General features: G+C 37.8%; 1 protein-coding gene across 1 annotated transcript in view; it reads left to right on the top strand.

The window, feature by feature from the left end:
- The window catches only part of LOC139735101 (uncharacterized), a 276,614-nt gene that overhangs the window by 126,699 nt on the left and 128,240 nt on the right, over positions 1 to 21,675 (top strand). The window contains exon 3 of the mRNA XM_071645871.1: positions 2,135 to 2,935. Coding sequence (XP_071501972.1) covers positions 2,135 to 2,935 — 801 coding nt within the window. The remainder of the gene's footprint in view (positions 1 to 2,134; positions 2,936 to 21,675) is intronic.

Genomic DNA, 21,675 nt, shown 5'->3' on the forward strand with positions numbered 1-21,675 from the left:
GTTTACCTTTGGGAGCAGTGATTTAAAAAATGTTCAAGATATCACATTTGATGAATATATGTACGTCAGTTGTATCACAAAACATCTTACCATGTAAAAATTTTGCAATAAAGCCTGAAATATAAGGAGATATAAAATCATAACTGTAGACGGTTTAGCCTAGAAACATTCTTATTATACGTATTGTTCACATTTTGTTTATTTAACAATACTTAACATTGATTATACTGATTCACAGTTTTAAATTGGTTGTTGCTATCCCTAACTCACATTTTAGAACTGTTTTGTAGCACTAAAGCTGGGTTTTTGTTTCATATGCAAAAGGTAAATTATGCCTTTAAGTGAACATTCTTAAAGGTGCATGGTCCCGGTGTTTTAGTCAAATGTGTACGCGGGCGCACAGCGCAAGTTTCCTATAGAGACCTACGCTATCGACTCCTCTTTAGCGCTTACGCTGTGGCCCACTTCCCCGAGTCCAAAGAAGTCTGATTCCCTGTAGTCAGTGGTCCGATCACAGTTCGGCTCATGATTCGGCTGAGGGGGATGACAGCTCTAGCAAACTTCTTTTGTGATGTCATGATAAGAAACACATATGCACGCACCCTGGCATTACTACAGACTGCGCAATGCGCAGAGAAGACAACGAAGACAACATTACTTAGCAACACCTATAGATGCACTTTACTCTTGATGACAGTTCAACTTCGGTAATCTTCGTATCAATGCTAACGGTGATCGGCAGTATCATCAACAGCACCCTCTACACTACCAGGACTATGCACCTTTAAGTTCTCCACCTTCACAAACATGTTCCTCCTCTCTTTCTTTTCTCTTCTTCCAATGGATATTGTTTGTTATAATATAACAGTTGGCTTACATGATGTAGATACCAAAGTATGATGATACCTAACAAGAGTAGATATGAAATGCTCCATGTTTGATTGTTGGAATATTTCAATAAATGGAATATTGGAAAAAACAAACAAATCATTGTAATTTCAGAGATCAGTATAAAATTGTAAGTTGTGTCAGTGTCTTGCATATCTTCAGAGGAAAAGTGGCAAATATTCACAGGTTTCTTGGATATGTCGTCTCCACTCCCCACCTTCTATACCCTGTCAGCTTTAAATCCGTTGAAGACGAGTCCCGAGAATACTCGGGGAGGTGTATATGGGAAATGCATGTTGTAGCAAAATCAGTCAGTCCTCGATGGGTTAAAGGGACAGTACAGTATTGGTGGAGATGAAAATTGGGCTTTTAACTTTTTGCGAGATATCAAGAAAACACTTATGATAAAGTACAGAGCATACCATTTCAAAAGGAATTCAAAGTTTATTTGATGAAAATCGGGTTTGGAATGACTGAAACATCCAAAAACAAAGTAAAACAAAGCGATCGTAATAAAGTGTGGGTCCCACACTTTATAAGAATCACTCTTTTTTGTATATCTCAGCCATTTTAAAACCAATTTTTATCAAATAAACACTGAATTCCTCGTAGAATTACATGCTCTTTCATATTTCATAAGAGGTTTCTCATTATCTCACCAAAAAAAGGTAGAAACTTGAAATTAGGTCTCAACCAAAACTGTACGATCCCTTTAATGCTGTGTGTACGCTGCCTAGAAAATATCATCTGAGATGCATAAATTGTATTTGCAATAGATGTAGGACCTACACACAACTCAACGTATTACAAGGTATATTCTGATCATTCATTTTGATTTGGGTGACAAAACAGCCACAAACAACTAGTGTAGTAAAACCATTCGATTTTCCATCACACTTGCGAAGATCTGCCAAATGTGTGTAACCCAGGAAAAGATTCAGAATTAAGGGTTTAGGAGGTCCCCCTTGTTCAGTTTAAGCTCGAGTGTCAGAAAGGTTATACTGCCCTCTGGAGGTTGAGGTTGAAACAAAAATATTGATGTCCTTGTGGAACCCCTTCCCCACGCTACCCCTCCCACAACCATTCACAACTAGGCACTCATGTGTGTGAGTGTATGTGCATGTGTGTCTTTTTCCCTCTTACTGTCTGTGCCTCTCTCTCCCTCTCTCTCTCTCTGCCTTAGTCACACCCTAGCCTGTGGTAAAGGCCTGATCTAATTTACATGTGTGTTTGTTTGGCATGGCAGGTTCTCAACAACAACACCAGCGTGAGTTCCGCCGCCGAGCAGGGTGTGGACAGTCTTCTCCACTACTCGCCGCCCTGCAGGATGGTCGAGAGTCTCAACAACAACCACTCCGTCGAGGAGAAGGACGACGACATGAGGACTTTCTCGCTCTTGCAGGATACCGCTACCACCGCAGCCACCACCACCACCACCACTGCCACCACCATCGCCGCCACTGATGCTAAGATATCGCAAGAGTGCGCAACTGTGGACGATCAGTCCATGCAGGAAGTCGAGGCGTTCGACCGGCCCGAGATCGGTCCCCGCGATACCATGTTTGAAGGCAGCGTGGAACATAAAAATAACTCCAACCATGCACGACAGGACTTCTTTGATTCTTATGACCCGACGTCGACGATTATCGCCAACGACGATGAGGAGGATGGGGGAGACCCCTGCTTGAGCTCGACACACTCCTCGCCAACGCTCTCGCACCACGAATGTTTCCAGGTGGACAACACCACGTACAGTGCGCCGAGCTCGCCTCACGGTAAGCAGCCACTGTCGCGCCACCCGAAGAAGAAACTGGTCCGGAGACAGTCTTCCCCACCGACGAGCACGACGAACGCTGACGCCGACAATGAGCCCGAGGCAGATCAGGCGGTGCCGCCAGACTCGCCGGGCACACGTGTGAAGTTCCGCCGCAGCTTCTTCAAGCGCTTCTCAGCGGGGAATAAAGAGGAATTACAAGGAAAGACTCGTGCTCTGTCTGTGAGAGAAAGGACCAAAGTTCAAAAGAAGACCCAACCAGAAAGCAAGAAGGTGAGTCTCCTTTCAGATGAATCATACAAAATATTTAAAAGTTACTAAGTTACGTTCATCCACCCATATATGCTCCTTGTGCCACTTATGTGACTGCCTAGCTCAAAATTCCCACTCAAGAAGTAGGACAAAATGAATTTCCTCTTTCCTGCATAGTTTAAAAGAGTAAGCTCTAAAATGAAAAAAAAAATGATAACTTAGTAAAAACAAAACATCCTAACCCATTCATAAAGTGATTAGAATAATAGAGAGTTCGAAAGTGCGGTTTCATAGAAAAAAAAATGGAATAGAGGATGTAAAAGCTGGGGTTACTCAGGCATGCTGTGCAGAAATATAAATGAAAACACAGTCTATTTCACAGGGAAAGCAGCACCTGTCCAAAAAACAATATGGTCCATTAAAATTGCTAATATCTCAATTTGGGTTTTGTTTTGAAATGTCAAATTTTGACAATTTGTTGACAAAATACTTACCCTCCCAGGTAAGAAAAGTGTTTAAAAATGTGAGTCGATCAACCAAAATGACATATCTTGGTCCATTTCAGAAAATCCTATTCTGTGACTTGTTATGGAATTTGAGTTAGGCAGTCACAAACAAGTATAATCCATTTGCCATATATACTTTTGTTCAAAGTTACTCTAATTACCTATATTTTGTGATCAAGCAATCGTGGTGTGCGGAATGAGTTAGAGGAAGGAAATTTGAAGACTTGTCACAAAGATGCCGCTTTAGTTTGGTTTCTGCTATAAAGAGAAATTGTGATAATTTGATTTATCTATATGATGTGATGTGAGGGCACTACCCTTGTTACTGCCCTATCATTGTGGTATGCCCATTTCACACTTGAATCAAGAGAGACTTCAAGGATGAAGTATCATGTTAAATGAATGTGAACAGTGGTCAGGCTTTGAGCTTTCTCTACAAGGTGGAGAATATGTGTGAAAAACAGAAATGCAAACATTGGACATTATATTTTATATTTGTTTAATGATGTGAGATGTTTAGATGCTGTGAAGTATTGAGTCTAGTATTTCCCCCAACAACAATAGCTTTCATTTGACCTACATTGTATGTATTGATGCACAATCTGAAGTGAACAAGATGTAGTGACTCCCACCCCCATCCCCTACAAATCACTTTGGCTTGTATTCTTTGTACCCCAAAGGACGAAATGTATTCTTTGAACTCTAAGGGATGGTAACATAATTAAAGTGTGCGTGATTGTTCTGCAGAATTGACAGATTTATATCCTTGGTGCTTCAAAGTCTTCAAGCTTTCAAGTGTTGAGACAGTGCCGAAATATATTGAAAAGTTTGATTGCAAAACGAATTAACGAACTACACTCTTGTTAAGGTGAGACATTTGCAATAAAAGCTGCTGAAAGAAAACAAGAAAAAAAAAAGACAGGGAAAAATGGGGGTATTTCTACTCAAAACTTCCAGAAGAATCATTGTGATGAAACAATTGAGGTATAACTGGAAAGAAATTGTTCTTGCTCTCTTTGCTGATGAACTTACTTTCAAGTATACTTAACCCGTTACATACTGGAACCTGGTGGTCTGTGTATTAAGTCTATGGGGATTTCAGAATTCAGTATGGAAAGGGTTAAGTATGGTGCGTGACCTGTTTTTCAATCAATTTCTCCATACATGTGTAGTCTTATCTTGATTGATTTCTTCAGGAGGGGATAGCAACAGAGCACATCAAATCACAATATGGCCATTTAATCAGTGGAGGCAAATGCCATGCCCAATAAGAATGAGACATCGTATTGGCATTCAGATGAATGGTTCATCTTTATGAACTTGTCTGTTTACGTACCGGCAAGTCACAATTCTGTCACAAGTGGATGAGAAAAGCTTTTTTAGCCTATAAGGACATGTACTCTGCGATTGAATGAGTGCCAAGTGTAAGGTAATGCAAGTAACCTTAGTGTGTCTTTCCTCAGATTTCTCATTTTCCATGCTGTAGTTTGACAACACTTTCCAGAGGAGACATCACTTCAGAATGATTCGATAAATGACTTTCCTATGTGTAATCATGCAGAATGATATATGTAGGATGATGCATCTGTGATTTTTTAACCCATTGAGGACAGACTAATTTTGTTATAACGTGCATTTTCCATAGACACCTGCACGAGTATTGTCGGGATGCGTCTTCAATTGGATGGATTAAATGTTTGCCAGTTTGTGTCTATTTTTAGTCTTGTAGTTGACATCAAACTACACAATTCCAAACCGAATTCAGTAGTCACTCAGCTTTAAAAGCAGTGAAAAAAGTTGATAATGTTTATATTCTTTTATTTTTCTTTCAATCCTAGTTGCCATAAACCTATTTGGCTGTGACTGACGTTTGAATTGCGTGCATTAGGTAATTAATATAAAGGAATATCTTCTCTTTTTTTTGGGGGGGGGGGGGGTGGGGGGGGGGGGGCAAAGTAACAAGTAACGACCAACATGGGGAAACAAGGGAATTCAACCAGAGGGTAGGACTGTCTTAAAAATCATGTTTCACATTGTTCATGTATTAGAACATTATCTCATATTTACACTGTTACATCCATGTCATGACTTTGTTAATTTCCACCTCGAAACAACTGGAAAATAATTGGAATCAATTTCAAGGGAAAAAGTGATAGTATTTATACATTATATTTATCTCAAAGGAACACTTAATGTATAATATTGAACCATTATTTGACCCAGGCTATGTACATGTACACTGTGAAATCAAAGACATATGTGGAAGATATTTTTTTTTTATCCATTATGAAAGTTTACTGATATGGAAGAAATCTATTCATCACAACCATTACTCATATTAGCATTGCTCTGTTACTTGATTGAATTCTGAAAGTATCACTTAGATTACTCATTGATGAGCCCTGTGGGTAAAGAAAAGACATTTTTGAATATTGGGATATGGCAAGAGCCCTGAATCAATAGAAAGTACGAGAGGTTTCCTTTTAGAGTCGGAAATCAAAACTGTCTATAATTAGTGCAGATTCAAGTTCCTGTTTTTGTACAGATATCTGGATTTTTTTCTCTCTTTTTGTTTAATCCTTCATGTTGACTTGACTATCCAGAGCTAGGCTTTGCGTGGCAGTGCAGCCAGCAGCCCTCCCGAAAAAATGCCACACTCGATTAACGTCAATATCGCACTGTTTGTCTCACTGGAAGTCATTATTTAGCCGAATGCGATGGCGCTGGTCACGTGATCACAGCGGCGTAATTGGAAGAGAGTTTCGGACCCATAAACACGCAATATATACATCCTCAATTGGTTTCTTGAGAAACCCTCAATGCCAATTCCCATCACGCTAAGTTTTTCCTCGGCAGGTTCACCTCCGAGCATCCGTTTGTGTAAACACACACTCCATTATTCTTCTTCATCTTCAGAATTATAGACCTCAATAGGCATGGAGTAAGATTTTCTTCATCCTCTCTGTCTTTCCCCTTCCCCACCCTTAAAAAGGTATTTAAAAACAGAGAGAGAGAGAGAGAGAGATAGAGAGTTCAAATTATTAGTCAGATTGAAACAATGCATATATTTTCCCACTTTTTTATAACAGCACTTGAAGAGTTTGTTCGCAAAAACTGATAAGTCCATTTTTGAAGATTTTAAAGTACGGTCTCTGTCATAAAGTACAAAATAATACCTTTTAAATGACATATTGGTCACTACATATAAAGGTACATTTTTGAAGTTATGGTCGAAAGAAGCAAATATTTTCTTATTATTCTCTTTATTTTTCTTGACCTTTAATCGCAAATATCTCCATTTGGCAAATTAGACTTATCGTTTTTTTGTGAACAAACTCTTCACTTGCTCTCTCTCCCTTTGTCCTCTTCCTACCCCTCTCTCTCTCTCTCTCTCTCTCTCTCTCGCTCTCTGTCTTTCTGTCTCTCACTTTGGTCTGTCTGTCTGTCTGTCTCTTATTTTTTATCTTCCCTTTTTACATCTGACTTTACAATATTTGTAAAAATTATTTTATTTTGTTTTGATTGATATAATTTATGTCAGTATCATGTCATTGCCGTCTTAATGCATCCCGCTCATGTGAAACAAAAAACAAATAAACAAACAAGCACACAAACAATCAAACAAGCACACCAAAAATGCACCAAAACACATACAAAGTAGAATAGAAAAAGCAAGAATCTAGAAAGCCTTTCTGTTGAAGATTTTCACATCAGGCGTTTGTACCTCGTGTGTCTGTCATGAATAGACAGTTAAGGTCGTTGGATGCAATGGCTGCAAGTCTTGCAAAATACTCCTTTTTTTTGTCTTTCCCGTTTTGTTAAAAGTCTAGTAATTTCAAAAGTGCAGGGGTCACCTGTCGCTGGAAGTAAGCATTAAAGATACAAGTTTTTGATTTGCCAGCAAAACATGTTTGCCGTCCATCTCAAGCATGATTGACCCTCCTCGACGTAATGCCAAACTCTATTTCTGTCTCCAGAATGAGCCTAATCAGGGACCTGAGGAGATGTATCGAGGGAGGTCAATAAAGTGATTGAAACTCTTCAAGATTACAATTAATCCCTGGAGAGAGTCTAATTTTCAATCATGTTTCTTGCAAACAAACCTCCGGTACCATACTATGAATGTAGAATTAGGATATCATACATAAGACAACAAAGAGTATATTTTGTGTATAGTGTTTATAATCATGGAGTCAAAACACAATACAATCTTCGCAGGTAAACTGATACACTCTAAATTTGTTCGATTAAAATGTAATCTAATAAGACCATGAGGAGGGACAAATCCAGATAAGATTACAAGTTTTAGTCTAATTGATTTAGAAATTAAATCCATTAGATTTGAAATTGACAATCTTATTTGGATTTGTCCCTCCTCATGGTCTTATTAGATTACATTTTAATCCAACGAATTTAATAGAGTGTGGGTTTTATCAATGGAAACAAAAATAAAAAAGAGTAGTTGTGAATTCACCCCACAGCCTTTCACAAATCTTTCTATTGGAGTAGGAAGTCTGTATTATGAGAGATCTATGACGATATGACATTAAAGAGATAGTATATATCCAAAAACAGAGACATCCTAATAAAAGGTGAACCTAACTTTTATTACGACCACTATGTCTTAGTTTGTTTTCGATATTTCACCGATATCAAAAACTGATTATCATAAAATAAAATTTGAATGCCTCTTAGAATTGTATGCTCTTCAATATATCATAAATGATTTCTAATTATCTCACAACAAGTTAGAAATCTGAATCCTCCATCTCAACCAAAACAATAACATCCCTTTAGATCTTTAAATACTTGGAGAATCATATCTCATTTTCTCCCATACATGGTTTGTTATTCTTACTCCTTGGGCCACTTAAAGGACAAGTTCACCTTCATAGACATGTGGGTTGAGTGAATGCAGCAATATTAGTAGAACACATCAATGAGAGTTTGAGGAAAATCGGACAATCCGTTCAAAAGTTATGAATTTTTGAAGTTTCTGCTCAGTCATGGCTGGATGAGAAGACTACTATAGCTTGTGATGTCATATGTGTACAACAATATAAAGAAAGTATAACGAAAATTCAAGATATTCTCACTTTTCTCACATAACAAAAGAACACTCGACTTCTCTCTTTCAGAAGTCAGGGGGAATAATATTACCCCTAACATACATCAGTAACAAGTCAAAGAAATGAGCACTTTATTCAAAAAGTCAGGTTATGTGAAATTCTCTTTTTATTTTCCTTATATCGTTGTACGCATGTGACATCATACACTGTAGTAGTCTTCTCCTCCAGCAGTGATTGCACAGATACTTTAAAAATTCATAACTTTTGAACTGATTGTCGGATTTTCCACAAACTTTCACTCATGTGTTCTGCTAATATTGTTGCCTTCACTCAATCAACATGTATATGAAGGTAAACTTGTCCTTTAAAGGCACAGACGTTGTATAAGATCTCCCCAGAATGTCCGTTTTGCTCGAATGTTTACATTTGTTTGCATAAAGATTTTGGTCATCACCTTTGAAAGTGAGTCACATGTTTAATGGCACTGTTTGAAGACATATTTGCCATTTGCAGATGAAACCAAAACCAAGCTTTAATGCTTCAAATAGTTCTAAAATGTGTGTGAAGGATAGAAACAACCAATGTAACAATTTGAATCAATATAAACAATGTTAAATATTGTTGAATATACAAAATGTGAATAATAGAACTAATAGATATGTTTCTAGACTAAACCATGATAGACTCAACAGTTATGGTTTATTGAGAAAATTAGTAATATCTCCCTATATCTTAGGCTTTACTGCCAAATTTTTGTATGGCAGGATGTTCTGTGATACGACTGACCTACACATACGCGTACATGCGTCAAATGTGGTATATCTCGAACATTTTTTAAATCACTGCTCCCAATGGTAAACAGTACAGATCGTACCTTTACGGAATTTCCAGTACTGGTACGACAGTGTAATTTTCAAAGTGTTTATATACTGTCAGTGTTTTGCTCTGTTTTTGTTTTTGTTTTTTTCGTTCACCTAAATGATTTTTTATGATCATGTACAGCTCAGTCAGCAGTTTTCTTGCCTGCTTCTAAAATTGAGCCACCATGTTACTACATATTATGTGAATTTCCTCTACACTTCCACTGCGCAGTTCCCATTCTTGCCTTCCTTATGTACAGTGTTCATTCATGGTCGTTTGTTTTTGTCTTAATTCTGTAACGTAGCCTTAATATCTGTACAGAGATGACACTAAGTAGGCGAAAAATGGTGTTCTGCACAATCATGCATGAAACAGCTGTTTCTATTGTCCAAACTGGGAGGCTGCATTGTCTGAGCATTAATTCACATCACAAATCTAAAGTTCCTGATCCCGACTGTCTCCTTAGAACTTCCAATTTATATAATGACTCATCTTTACAATGCAACTGATCATACACAAGAGGACAGAGAGAGACAGAGAGAGAGACAGAGAGAGAGAGAGAGCGAGAGAGAAAGGGCAAAGGGTTGATGGTGATTAAGAAAGGTAAAAACATAAACAGAGCAAGAGATTGATAGGGAGAGAGACAAATAAAGGGGAGTCCACTCTGTGGTAGAAACCCAAATTTTTGCAAGGATTACAGGAGGGATCCCCATCTTAAGCCAGATCTCAAAAACAAGGGGGGAAAGGCCCAATTGCTCTAAACCAGGCACGGTGGGAGGCTGAAGCTGCGTCACCTTGTTTTCCTATAGCCAGGCCATCGCCATGGGAACACGAGCTGTTTCTGTGAGGAAACGTGTTATTATATCAGGGTTGTCTTATAACGACAGTCCCAGTCTCTTCACTCCGTCTCGGTTCCGCTTCCTTGTTTGGGAATATGACTGTCATTGGAGACAAGATAGATTTTGAAATGATAATGTGAGTTTCACCTTTCCGTAGTCAGTTGCCAAAATGAAAACTTTAGAAAAAGTGTATATCCCAGTGACCATGTATATAGAGACATTAGTTTGGTTAGTGTCCACTGGAAAGATTTCTTTGTGAGGTTTAGCTGCTTATTTTCAAGGTATTAATTTTGTTGGTATTGACATTATCATTGGCAGCATTATTGTTATAATGATAACACTAATAGTAACAGTAATGATAACAATAATAATGATAATAATGATAGCAACAACAACAATTATAATGATAATAATATTGCTATTATCATTATTATCAGTATTATAATCATCATTGTCAACATCATTGTTATTATTGTTACTAATTTTATCATTGAATTGTCATTGCCATCTTGTTCAAATGACTACATATGCGCTCAATAAGAAAAACTATTAAGTCAACCCATTACTTCATCTACTAAGTATTGAAAATCATTTTCTTTCTTCCTCCCCCCCCCCAAAAAAAGAGTAAGTTAACAACTTTACCATACTGTCACTTAATGAAGTCAATACAGCTATTTAACTTTACGTGACTATAAAATGGTCTCACAGGAAGGATAAAAACTTCCTGAAAAATGTGTTTCAGACTTTAAAAAGAATTGAGTGAACCAATTCAATTGTTGTTTGCTCTATTAAGTTGTTTTCAGGATGGAGTAGTTTCCCTCTGAAGTACAAGAGGGTCATCAAGTTGAGAGCAAAAATGTAATATTTCGCAGGAGTCTGTTGATGAAGATATTACCATCATTTGGAACCATCGCCATCAAGCCATTGTCAGTGCCCCCAGGCATAACTCAAGAATGGGAAGTGGTCCATTTCTACTGTGATTGATTACTGTGAGAGGCGGACGACCTTTTTTTTTTTTTCTTTGAATATGAGAGAGACGAAGATATAATAATGCCCTGGAAGTTCTGTGGTCAAGCAGTGTTAATACAGACAATTGGAAGACTGGACTTCTTGTTTCGCCCACTCTGAGTCCACTTGAAGAGTTTGTTTGCAAAAACCGATAAGTCCATTTTTGACGATTTTGAAGTATGGTCTCTGTCATAAAGTACAAAATAATACCTTTTAAATGATATATTGGTCACTACATATAAAGGTATATTTTTGAAGTTATGGTCAAAAGAAGCAAAAATTTTCTTATTATTCTCTCTATTTTTCTTGACCTTTAATGGCAAATATCTCCATTTGACAAATATGGACTTATCGGTTTTTGCAAACAAACTCTTCACTTGCTTGGTGATTCTGTATTTCCTGTAGGAGAATCTCTAGAGTATTGTGTGAGTGTGTGTGTGTGTGTGTGTGTGTGTGTGTGTGTGTGTGTGTGTGTGTGTGTGTGTGTGCATGTGTGTGTGTGCATGTGTGTGTTAGAGAGAGAGAGAGAGAGTGGTTGTGTGTGTGTGTGTGTGTGTGTGTGTGTGTGTGTGTGTGTGTGTTTGTTTGTTTGTTTGTGTGTGTGTGCATGTGTGTGTGAGAGAGAGAGAGAGAGTGGTTGAGTGTGTGTGTGTGTGTGTGTGTGTGTGTTTGTTTGTTTGTGTGTGTGTGCATAGTGAACAACGTTCATGGAAGTTGTAATATGAATTCATCAAAGCAGTCATTGAAGGATTACAAGCGAAATGGCAGACCTTTATGGAAACTGTATATAGGCATTGATGAATGGCTTCAAAATGGGTCAAGTTTGATGAGGCGCACTGAGGAAATGTTTCATAAACTCATTACATCGTAATTACCTGAAGAGGAGGTTTGTCTTGTAATTTGCGAGGGGGGGGGGGTGCTTTCTTGTGCAAGTCGGCACGGAATGTGGTATATGGGATCGGGCGGGGACTGATTTCTTGTTTCCTAATTGAATTGAATGGTGTGTATTAAAGTTGATTGTCATTTCATTTGTGTCTTCATTTCCTTGAGCACTGTTGTCTGAAGAGCAAATTATTGAAATTTGTATCATTGTTTTTCCTCTCGAAGTACATTTTCGGGGTGTGGGGAAGGAGATTAGAGGTCCTTATAGTCAATGCATTGTATCTCTTTCTGTGTGTTCAATACTTTTTCAGTCAACAAATATTCTATACTTTGTACTACTACTAGATGTCGCATGTGTTTAGTGTCGCCTTGCTAGAATTCAAGAGGTTAAATATCTCACAACCACAAAATGCCTTACTCAAATACTCAGAAATTTAACTGAATTTTACCAGATGGCAATAAAGAGGCAAGAAAAAAATAAAAAACAGGTCGCTATCTGAATGATCATACACTGTGCCAGATCAACCTAAAATAAGAAGAATATAGATATATAATATACAGGTATATGTTTTTTTTTTCTCTCTTTTCATGGCTGAATGTAAATGACGTATGATCTAGAAATTGAAGAATTAAATATAATTATTGCAGCTACCCGTAGAGTCGGTTTGACTTCTTTTAATGTCAGAACTTAAAGAGTCTAGTCCTCTATTCATTCGAAATTCATACCATCACTGGAAGACGCATCTTAACAAATTTTTTAGTCTAATTTCATTTCATTTTATTGCATTAAAAATGAATGAATGTACTATACAGAATGCAAACAGTTGCAGATCCAGTGTTCCATGGCATTGTACTGTACAATGTAATTTTATTTACATTATAATTTGATAAAGCAATGGAAAATTGTGTTTAATTCTATACCATTTATTTTCTTATTTCTCAAAGGAAAACATACCTAGATCCTTTACGATGAAACTGAATACAAATTGAAAAGAAAAGAAAAGAAAAATGAATCACCAGTTAAGAGGAACTGTCTGTATACTGCAGGGCACAAGAAATAAATTGGACCTTCGTTCAATAAAAGCAAATTGTCTAACTATAGGTCCAAGTAAGTATTTCTACATTTATACACTGGAGTTGAAAGGTTGGTTTTGACTAATTATAGAAAATGAGTCATTAAAAAATAAGGATATAGTATGTATAAAGCAACAAGTTTTATGATGATTATAATCACTGTGATCGTTAATCACACTTTGTTATGTAATGCAAATTTGATATAGATATCAAACAGATCAACTCTTGAGTAATACAGGGCGTTCACAGAGCTCTACAATTGAGTATTTGTGTGGTTCCTGGCAAACAGTACAAGTGTAGCTACCAAACTTTAGGCATTACCCGAGGCAGCAGCTGTGACCATACTGAAGAGACATTATCAAAGTCACGCTTTTAGAGAAAGCGGTGGAAATGACATCGAAAAATGAAATGCCAGCTGGAGCGTCGTTTTTGTTCGAATTCTCCCTCACAATGCACAAATGAACCTTTTGTGCTACTTCACTTTCCCAATTATCAGAATGATGTTCAAGAAAAAAGAAAAGAAAAAGAAAGGAAAATCTCTTTTCTATTCTTGCCATCTCCCCTTCCATTCACAGTCCAAAGGGAAAACCTGGCAAATCTATTTGCATCAGGAGATGGGGAAAGGGAGGGGGGGGGGGGGAGGAATTATTCTGAAATGGTCAACCTCTGTGAAATCAGAATGTAAGCCAAGTTCAGGAGTATATAAAAGGCTTGGGCTTACTTCTCCTTCCCGTAACCACCCAGTTCTAAACAAAGAGGCATTCAAGCATGATACGCTTCCCATATGGTCCCAAGAAAATAGATTTTCCTTCTTTTTTTTTCTAGGACCCTTTCTTGTTTCTTGTTCATTCTGTCTTGCTCTTTTCCTATTATCTTTCTGTACCATCTTTTATATATATATAATTGTGTTATTTTACATGTAGAAATAAATCTATCCCTTTTTCTTGATGACTGGATGATGATCCAAATGTATGGATTAAGTATATATTTGCCTGTGAGGTGTATCTGGTGAGATGCCACATAAGAAAGCTCATCATAGAATTAAGTGATTCTAGTGATACTCCATTCATTCCCTTTTAATCTACATGATTTTATTGAACATTTCTGTGAGTTGTATGATCTATGAAATTCAATTCCAATTTGGATTTTCCTTTTTATAATATGATCCAAGACTGGCAAGATTTTGTTGGTCTTCTCGTTTCTTCATTTCGTGGAATGTATGCCAAGTGTGCCGTCTTCTATTACAGTTCCATCATCATTGCCATTTGTAAGAGAAATAAGAAAAAAATGCTATGATCTGATCAAATCTATTTGGAAGAATACTGTCATAGTATGTTGTGTCCTTTATCTCCTTTTACCGATCAGTTTGTTGACGAGAGATTTGGGATCAAAATGTGATTGATATACATGCGCTCTACTTTAACCACGAACATGCCCCTTACACTAGACGGAGGCCACGCCTGTAATGTGCATTAACCGCTTGTGACCTCTGCAAAAACAGACCCAACCTCTGTAGTAAGATGCTTGACTGCTCAACCCATTATTTAGGGTTGTCTGTCAGGAGAATTACATGTGAAATTTTGTCTATATTGTGTGATGATTGCCTTTGTTCTTGATCATACAGTGTCATATGCCCTTAGTGTTGATATTGCATTCCCTGAGCTGTGTCTAGAAAGGCATGAAAATTAATGTTTTATTCTTCACTGGTATATATCTTTTGATTAGAAATAATCAGACTCTTCCAAAATGGTTGCTGAATCAATTGATTTTACCATGTGGAATTATATAAACTGCAATTGGATTTAAAAAAACATGGCAAAAATCCAAATTTTGATAAATTGTAGAAATATTCAAATAAAGATGCATGCAACCTCTGTCACTGAATACCGTATCATATTTCCAGACCTTCTGCCTATGGGAATGAAAATTTACAAACGCACTTTCTCTCTACAGTCTACACCCTGTGCCTTGTGTGATGGGACTGCTGGCTCCCTGCTCTTCCACCTGAACAGAGGTCTCTCAATAGCCCCCCCCCTTTTTTTTAGTATCAGAATAGTAAATTAACACTCTTGTTGTAAATTTCTGAATCTATTTTCGCCCTCTCATTATGAGCCTGCAGTGGGTATCAACACTAATTGGAAATTTCATTTGAGTACTGTGCTCACTAGAGATTTCATTGTATTTCCCACACCAACTGTGAAATCATGCGTGTGATTAACATAGGTGTATAACGGGACACTTCTCCCCCCCCCCCCCCCATCTTCTGGCTTTTTCCCCAATCATGGTCTCTGAAAAGCTTTGTCCTTTCAACCGTGACATGGGAGCAGAGAGGAGGGCCTTGCAGTTACATGACAAAGCCAGAATCCTCTATTTCCTTTTCTTCCCTGTTTCTGTGTGCGTTCCTTTTGTCCTGCATGGTTATTCTTCAGTTGTTTCTTTTTTTGTTCTATTTTTCTTTCTTTTTGTTCTCATTTGGTATAATCACATGTTAGGTAGCAGTCTATCAAAGGAGGAACTCCCAGGAACTCCTGGGAAAGATTTAAACTTGTGCACAGAATACGTTTTGGGAGTCTGTCATGTGTCATTGGTCTAGGCCCATTCAGCTGGTCTCATTTTTCACAGTGCATTCATAGGAGAAGCGGATGTTGAGGTGGTGTGGATATACTGTACGTCTTTTGGTAGCCTGCGAAACACTGGACATACGAGGATCATTTCCTGCAAGTCTTGCCCCCCTGACGTACACTGTACATCGGATTTTTTAGCACAACGCCGAATCTCAAGTTGATGCATTCGCCGCGCATTTTGAGGTAATACGGGCAGAATGTTGTGATGGGGGCTTTCCATCTATTGACCAGACAGGAATGATGCCGTCTGTGGATTCACACTGCCACTTATAAGGATGATCAAACATTAGCCACATTGGCAGTCAGTCCTCATTGCTGGATGTAGCAAAAAGAAAAAAAGAAAAAAAAAGTTTTGATGAGCTGTGCCCTTAGTCTGTTTCCAGACTTTGTCTGAACCATCTCGATCTCTGTCAGATAGATAACAACAGGAAGGTATTTTCTTTTGACTGTTCTATAGATTCAACAAAGAGACACTAAATGGTCTGCAAGTTTTTGTGATGTTCATTTTATTGCAGAAGTTACCTTAGCTTTGTTTTTGAAACCCTGATAATCAATTTGGTATTGTCTGCCCATTGCCACGGAAACTGTAATCATTTTGAGGTGTGAATGCTGTGAATATCTTTTTTTTTTCTAGAAATGGCACCCACAGTGTATTCTCTCTAGGTGGAAAGATGCAAGTCTTAATTCAAGACTTTATTCCAGTGAATTCAACCAGGACTGCTGCAGTCTTGGGTTAGATATAGATTTATCATTCATTTTATGGTATTTTTTTTTTTTGTCTTTCAAGAAGGTATTGTGAATGTTAGAGGGTTTTTACTGAGTTGTTCCACTGCCTTGTGTGATGACATGTAATGGGTTAACCATTACAGTACCAAGGTGATGTCTATACAGGTTATATTCCAGGATGGGAATGTACTGTAACAAGTATGCCCTGGTACCCTTGTGAGTGTTGAAGAGCTAAGCTGCTAGAACTGCCAAGAAGTTCATCTTTTGATTGTGCAATCATAAATGTAAATGTTCAGTGTCTGTTTTCAAGGGTTATGTCTGTGGATTACAAGCTATATTGACACAAGTATGTTTCTCCTATTAAGTCATTATGCTGAGAAATTCAATTACACATTCATCACACTGATTCTAGCTTTAGATTAACATTCTATTTCAGTAATACATTCATAAAAAAGAAAAGAAAAAGATCTGTCAGTGTCTTTCTAAATTTAATCCTTGCACTTGCGCTTGAATCTTTGCACTTTTGTTCTGTAGGTACTCTATTGTAGACTAGATTGACTGTTATAACCCATTGAGGACGAGTCCCGAGTATACTTGGGCAAGTGTCCATGGGAACATGTGCGTGTTGTAACGAATCAGCTCATCCTCAGTGGGTTAATGAAGATGGGATCATTATTTTGATGAGTTCATTCTTTCTCATGATTAAAAAGAAAAATCACAGGATTTTAATTACAAATGTAATCAGTCAGAGCTAGTCTTGTTTCAGCCTCTCGCCCCCGTGAAGGTTGCTCACAGGGGAGCATTCTGCAGTATAGTCCAAGTGGTGACATTTTCAGTGTTTGCTTTGTCTTGCATGACGTGAAAGGATATTCATGCGAGAACATGATCCTGGTTGCCATAGTAGATCAAATCAGCAATCACTGCAAACATATTTTTGTAGTCGCTGAGAAACAGAGACTCTTGTTGCATGAAAGCATCATAATCTTATCAGGAAGTTGGCGGGTTGGGGGGGGGGTGGGGATGGGTGGAACTTAAGAATGCTTAGACAAACGAAGGTACTTTTTTTTCTATTTTTTTTTGTCCTCTTGTCTAGGCTTCTGGACTATGCGTAGCGAACAATGTGCACCATAAGTGAGACCCTTTCATACTATTAAGAGGTTATTTTTGCGAGGGTTGAATTTTCATGAATTTCGTAAATTTTGTGAATCACAGTCAGATCGGGAATTTAACAACACGCGAAAATATCGCGTTGCGCTAAGCTGATAGTGCATTTAAAATATTGTTGGTGTCAATTTGCAAAAATAACATCTCACGAAAAGTGTCTCTGACCTCCTCATTTGCGAAAATATCTGTACACAAAAATATAACAGCTTACACAGTATGACATTTGGATACACGTACAATGAATGGATATGAGACATATTTATGTGTCTGCATAGCCATATTGATATGATATATTCATATGAACTGCGGATATGAGCATGTTCAGAGATGGATATAAGCAGGAGGGGCTTTTTCGTGAACTACCCAATGAATCCAACGCAACGCAAAAACACAATATATGCAAAAGCAGTGCAAAGTTTGTATTGCGCAAGGGAGAGACTCATACATATTCATGAGCTTCTCAGGAAACGCGACAGTGCACACGGTCTAGTGCTACCATTTAAATCATTGTATACATATGGATGCTGTTATTGTCATGTACAGATATTTTCGCGAATGAGTAGGTTATAGACATTTTCGCGTGTTGTTTAATTTGTGATCCAATTGTGATTCGCGAAATTCACAAAAAGTAAACCCTCGCGAAAATAGCAGTTCATACAGTAATGGAATGTTGTGCCTGAATGGTCTCATATATCTTAATGAGTCCTATATCCATACATTCTATGAATATTATCTCAGTGTGTCTGGAAGTGCGATTAGATGTAAATGGAGAAGAGAAATGTGATGAGAAGGCATTGAATCTTGCTCACAGGATATCTGTCAAACAAAGATGCATCCACCTCAGCTCAACAGAAGGTTGTTTCTTTGTTCTAGAGTACAACTAAACAGATGAGTGCTATCATCACATCATTCTTATCTGGAGTAGCAGACAGAGCCAAGAAAACTTAGATAAAATGTTATGGCAACTTAAATTTTAAAATGCTGTCGATCATGGCAAAAATGCATTTTGCATACACCTTATACCTGCTGACTGTTTGCCTTTGATAGGGCCATTCCTGTTTGTGAGGAAAAAAGAAGATTCATACAACCTTACCTTATCTGGAATTGAACAATTTAACATACCGAGAAAAAAAAAAAGGAACCACGGGACTCAAACCTGACATCCACTGCATGGTTCCTTTTTTGATGTTTGTTAAATTACAGATCAGCTGTTGAGATCTTACAAATTTATTTGTGGAGGGAGACAAATTGAAGAAAATTCACACCTTCATATCACTATGGCATATTGAATTGACTTTTTTTTTTTGGGGGGGGGGGAAGGGGAATAGTTAAACGACAAGTTCACCTTCATAGACATGTGGAGTGAATGCAGCAATATTAGTAGAATACATCAGTGAAAATTTGAGGAAAATCGGACAATCCGTTCAAAAGACATGAATTTTTAAAGTTTCTGCTCAGTCATGGCTAGATGAGAAGACTACTATAGCTGGTGATGTCACATGAGTACATCAGATAAAGAAAGTATAAAGAAAATTCACCTTATTTTCACTTTTCCCGCACAACAGAAGAACGCTCAACTTCTCTCTTTCAGAAGGCAAGGGGAATAATATCATCCTGAAACATACATCAGTAGCAAGTCCAAGAAATGTGCACTTTATTCAAAAAGTAAAATTTTGTGAAATTCTCTTTTTATTTTCAGTATATCGTTGTACGCATGTGACATCACACACTGTAGTAGTCTTCTCATCCAGCAGTAATTGCGCAGATACTTTAAAAATTCATAACTTTTTGACAGATTGTCAGATTTTCCTCAAACTTTCACTGATGTGTGCTACTGAAATATTGTTGCATTTACTCAATCCACATGTACATGAAGGTGAACTTTTCCTTTAAAAGAAACCTGTACTGACATTTTCTACTTGTCTGATAATTCTAATCTACATTTTTTGATGCCTACAACTGGAAAGAGAGGATTCTAAAACCCAGGATAAGCCTGTAATGATTTTTTGAAAAAAATGAAAACGAGCAAGCCAAGGAACGATCCACACAATTTGGCATACGTCACAGGTGCCAACATCCGACTTTAGCAAAGCGAACCACATGTCAATTTACTGATGAAATCTCACACGAAGTACTGCAAAAACTGTTATTTAGTAAAATTGCAATATGGAGCTGAAATAAACATGTTAAACATAATTTATTAATTTTTAGAAGGAATCTCTTCAAAAGATTTTTATTTAGATAAAATACGTGGGGAATATTCCAGATATGCAAAATGAAATTGGCATCATTGTCCGAACGTGCTGCCCATAGAAAACTGTGTGTAAGTAACTTTGCACTAACTATGCATTGATGATAAGCGATAATGGTTCGACATCACAGTTCAAACTATCTAACGAAGATGAGGACTGAGTGATTCTTAAAATCTAAATCCAAAAAATAGTCAACGGCAATCACGGTTTACGCCTAGTTAGAAGAAAAGAGCACCCAGTACATATAGACTCTAGACTAGAACTAGGACTAGGACTAGTGAGCAGTCAAGGACCGAGAAGATTCTACTCGCCGCCCCGTCGACAGCTGTACGTGCACAGCGCTCAATAGGCACAGCGTAAATGTTTAGTATGCAATACATGCCCCTGCTGCCAGAACTTGAAGAAAGTCCAGACGAAAGTCCAGACTCCAAGGTCTAGCGTTGCCGCTAGATCTAGGCCCTTGTCCTGCAGGCCCTGTTGTTTCTGTGCTGAATTTTGCAGGTAAGGTATCTGCTTTATGGATTTTCAATGTTTTTGTAGTCGAGATAAATCTCATGGTGGTCGTATTAACACCATGGACTAACTTAGATCTAGTTTTAGTAGGACCCATACCTCGGAAGAGTGGCCTGACCACGCGATTCAAGCGCTGGTGTAACGCTAGGCATAGTGCTAGAGTACTTCCGTATCCATGTAGATATCTCAAAATTCACTGAACCAAATTGCACCAAAATCACAAGAAATATTTTATGACTCATGTCCACTTGCTCACGCTAATTGGAACCAAATCGCAAGTCGGGAAGCGTAAGTGAAGTTGTCGACTTTCCTGTCGTCGCTAAAAACAATCTGCTCTGTAGGACTAAACAAGAGTGATCGCGGCGTAGTAGCCCTACGGCCTGCGCACGCACAGACTGAAGTTAGCCATCTAATATCATGAGACAAATCTTTCAAGTAATCGGGATCAAAAAATCAATTTATAAATTATTTGAGCTCAGTTGAATGAAAAATAAAGTTCGTAAATCACACAAATTGCCAAAATCATGACATTTTTTAGTTTAGTTCCCGCGTAAATTCCCCGTTCGCACAGTACTAGTCGGCTAACTTCAGCTCTAGATTGTGCATGTCGTGTTTACCAAGATCTCTCGCGAAGAGTGAGTTTTTTTTTTTGTGACAACTTGAAAGTGGGCGTCAATATTGATACTTCTCGATTACTGATTTCGTTCAAATATAATGCAGTATTTTGAAATATGCTTAGAAGTATATCCTGTAATTTTGGTGCAATTTGGTTCAGCGAAATTTGAGACAGCTGCATGGATAGGACAGTACACAAGTGCCGCCTGCTAGCTAAATTGGGCCTAAGCATCGTCTGCTACTCGGCACGATTTAACGCACGCGTATGCGAGGGCTTGTAATCAGAGATATATTTGGCACCTGTGACATCATAACATCCGGGCTCGTCAGCTCATTAGCATAATTCTCGCCAAAAAAGTTCCATTTTCAACATGAAGTTACGGGCTAAATCGTTATGAAATTTTGATTCTGTTTGCACCTTTGGGTCTTTAAGAATTAAAAGAACAACATATAAAAAAATAAAAAACCGGTACAATGCCCTTTTAAGCTCTTGCATACTTGACTGCATCTAGCCTTCTAAACTGATCTCCTCAAAATGCTGCTTCTGGTGGGCAACCTTTGCACCGCTTCTGTTGAAAGCAAAGTTAGGATTTGACTAGTTGTCATATTTTTTTTTAAATGTTCAGAG

This window comes from Diadema antillarum, unplaced genomic scaffold, assembly GCF_040938485.1.
Source record: "Diadema antillarum isolate AM-2024a unplaced genomic scaffold, OU_Dant_1.0 seq00000563_RagTag, whole genome shotgun sequence".
Taxonomy (NCBI): Eukaryota; Metazoa; Echinodermata; class Echinoidea; order Diadematoida; family Diadematidae; genus Diadema; species Diadema antillarum.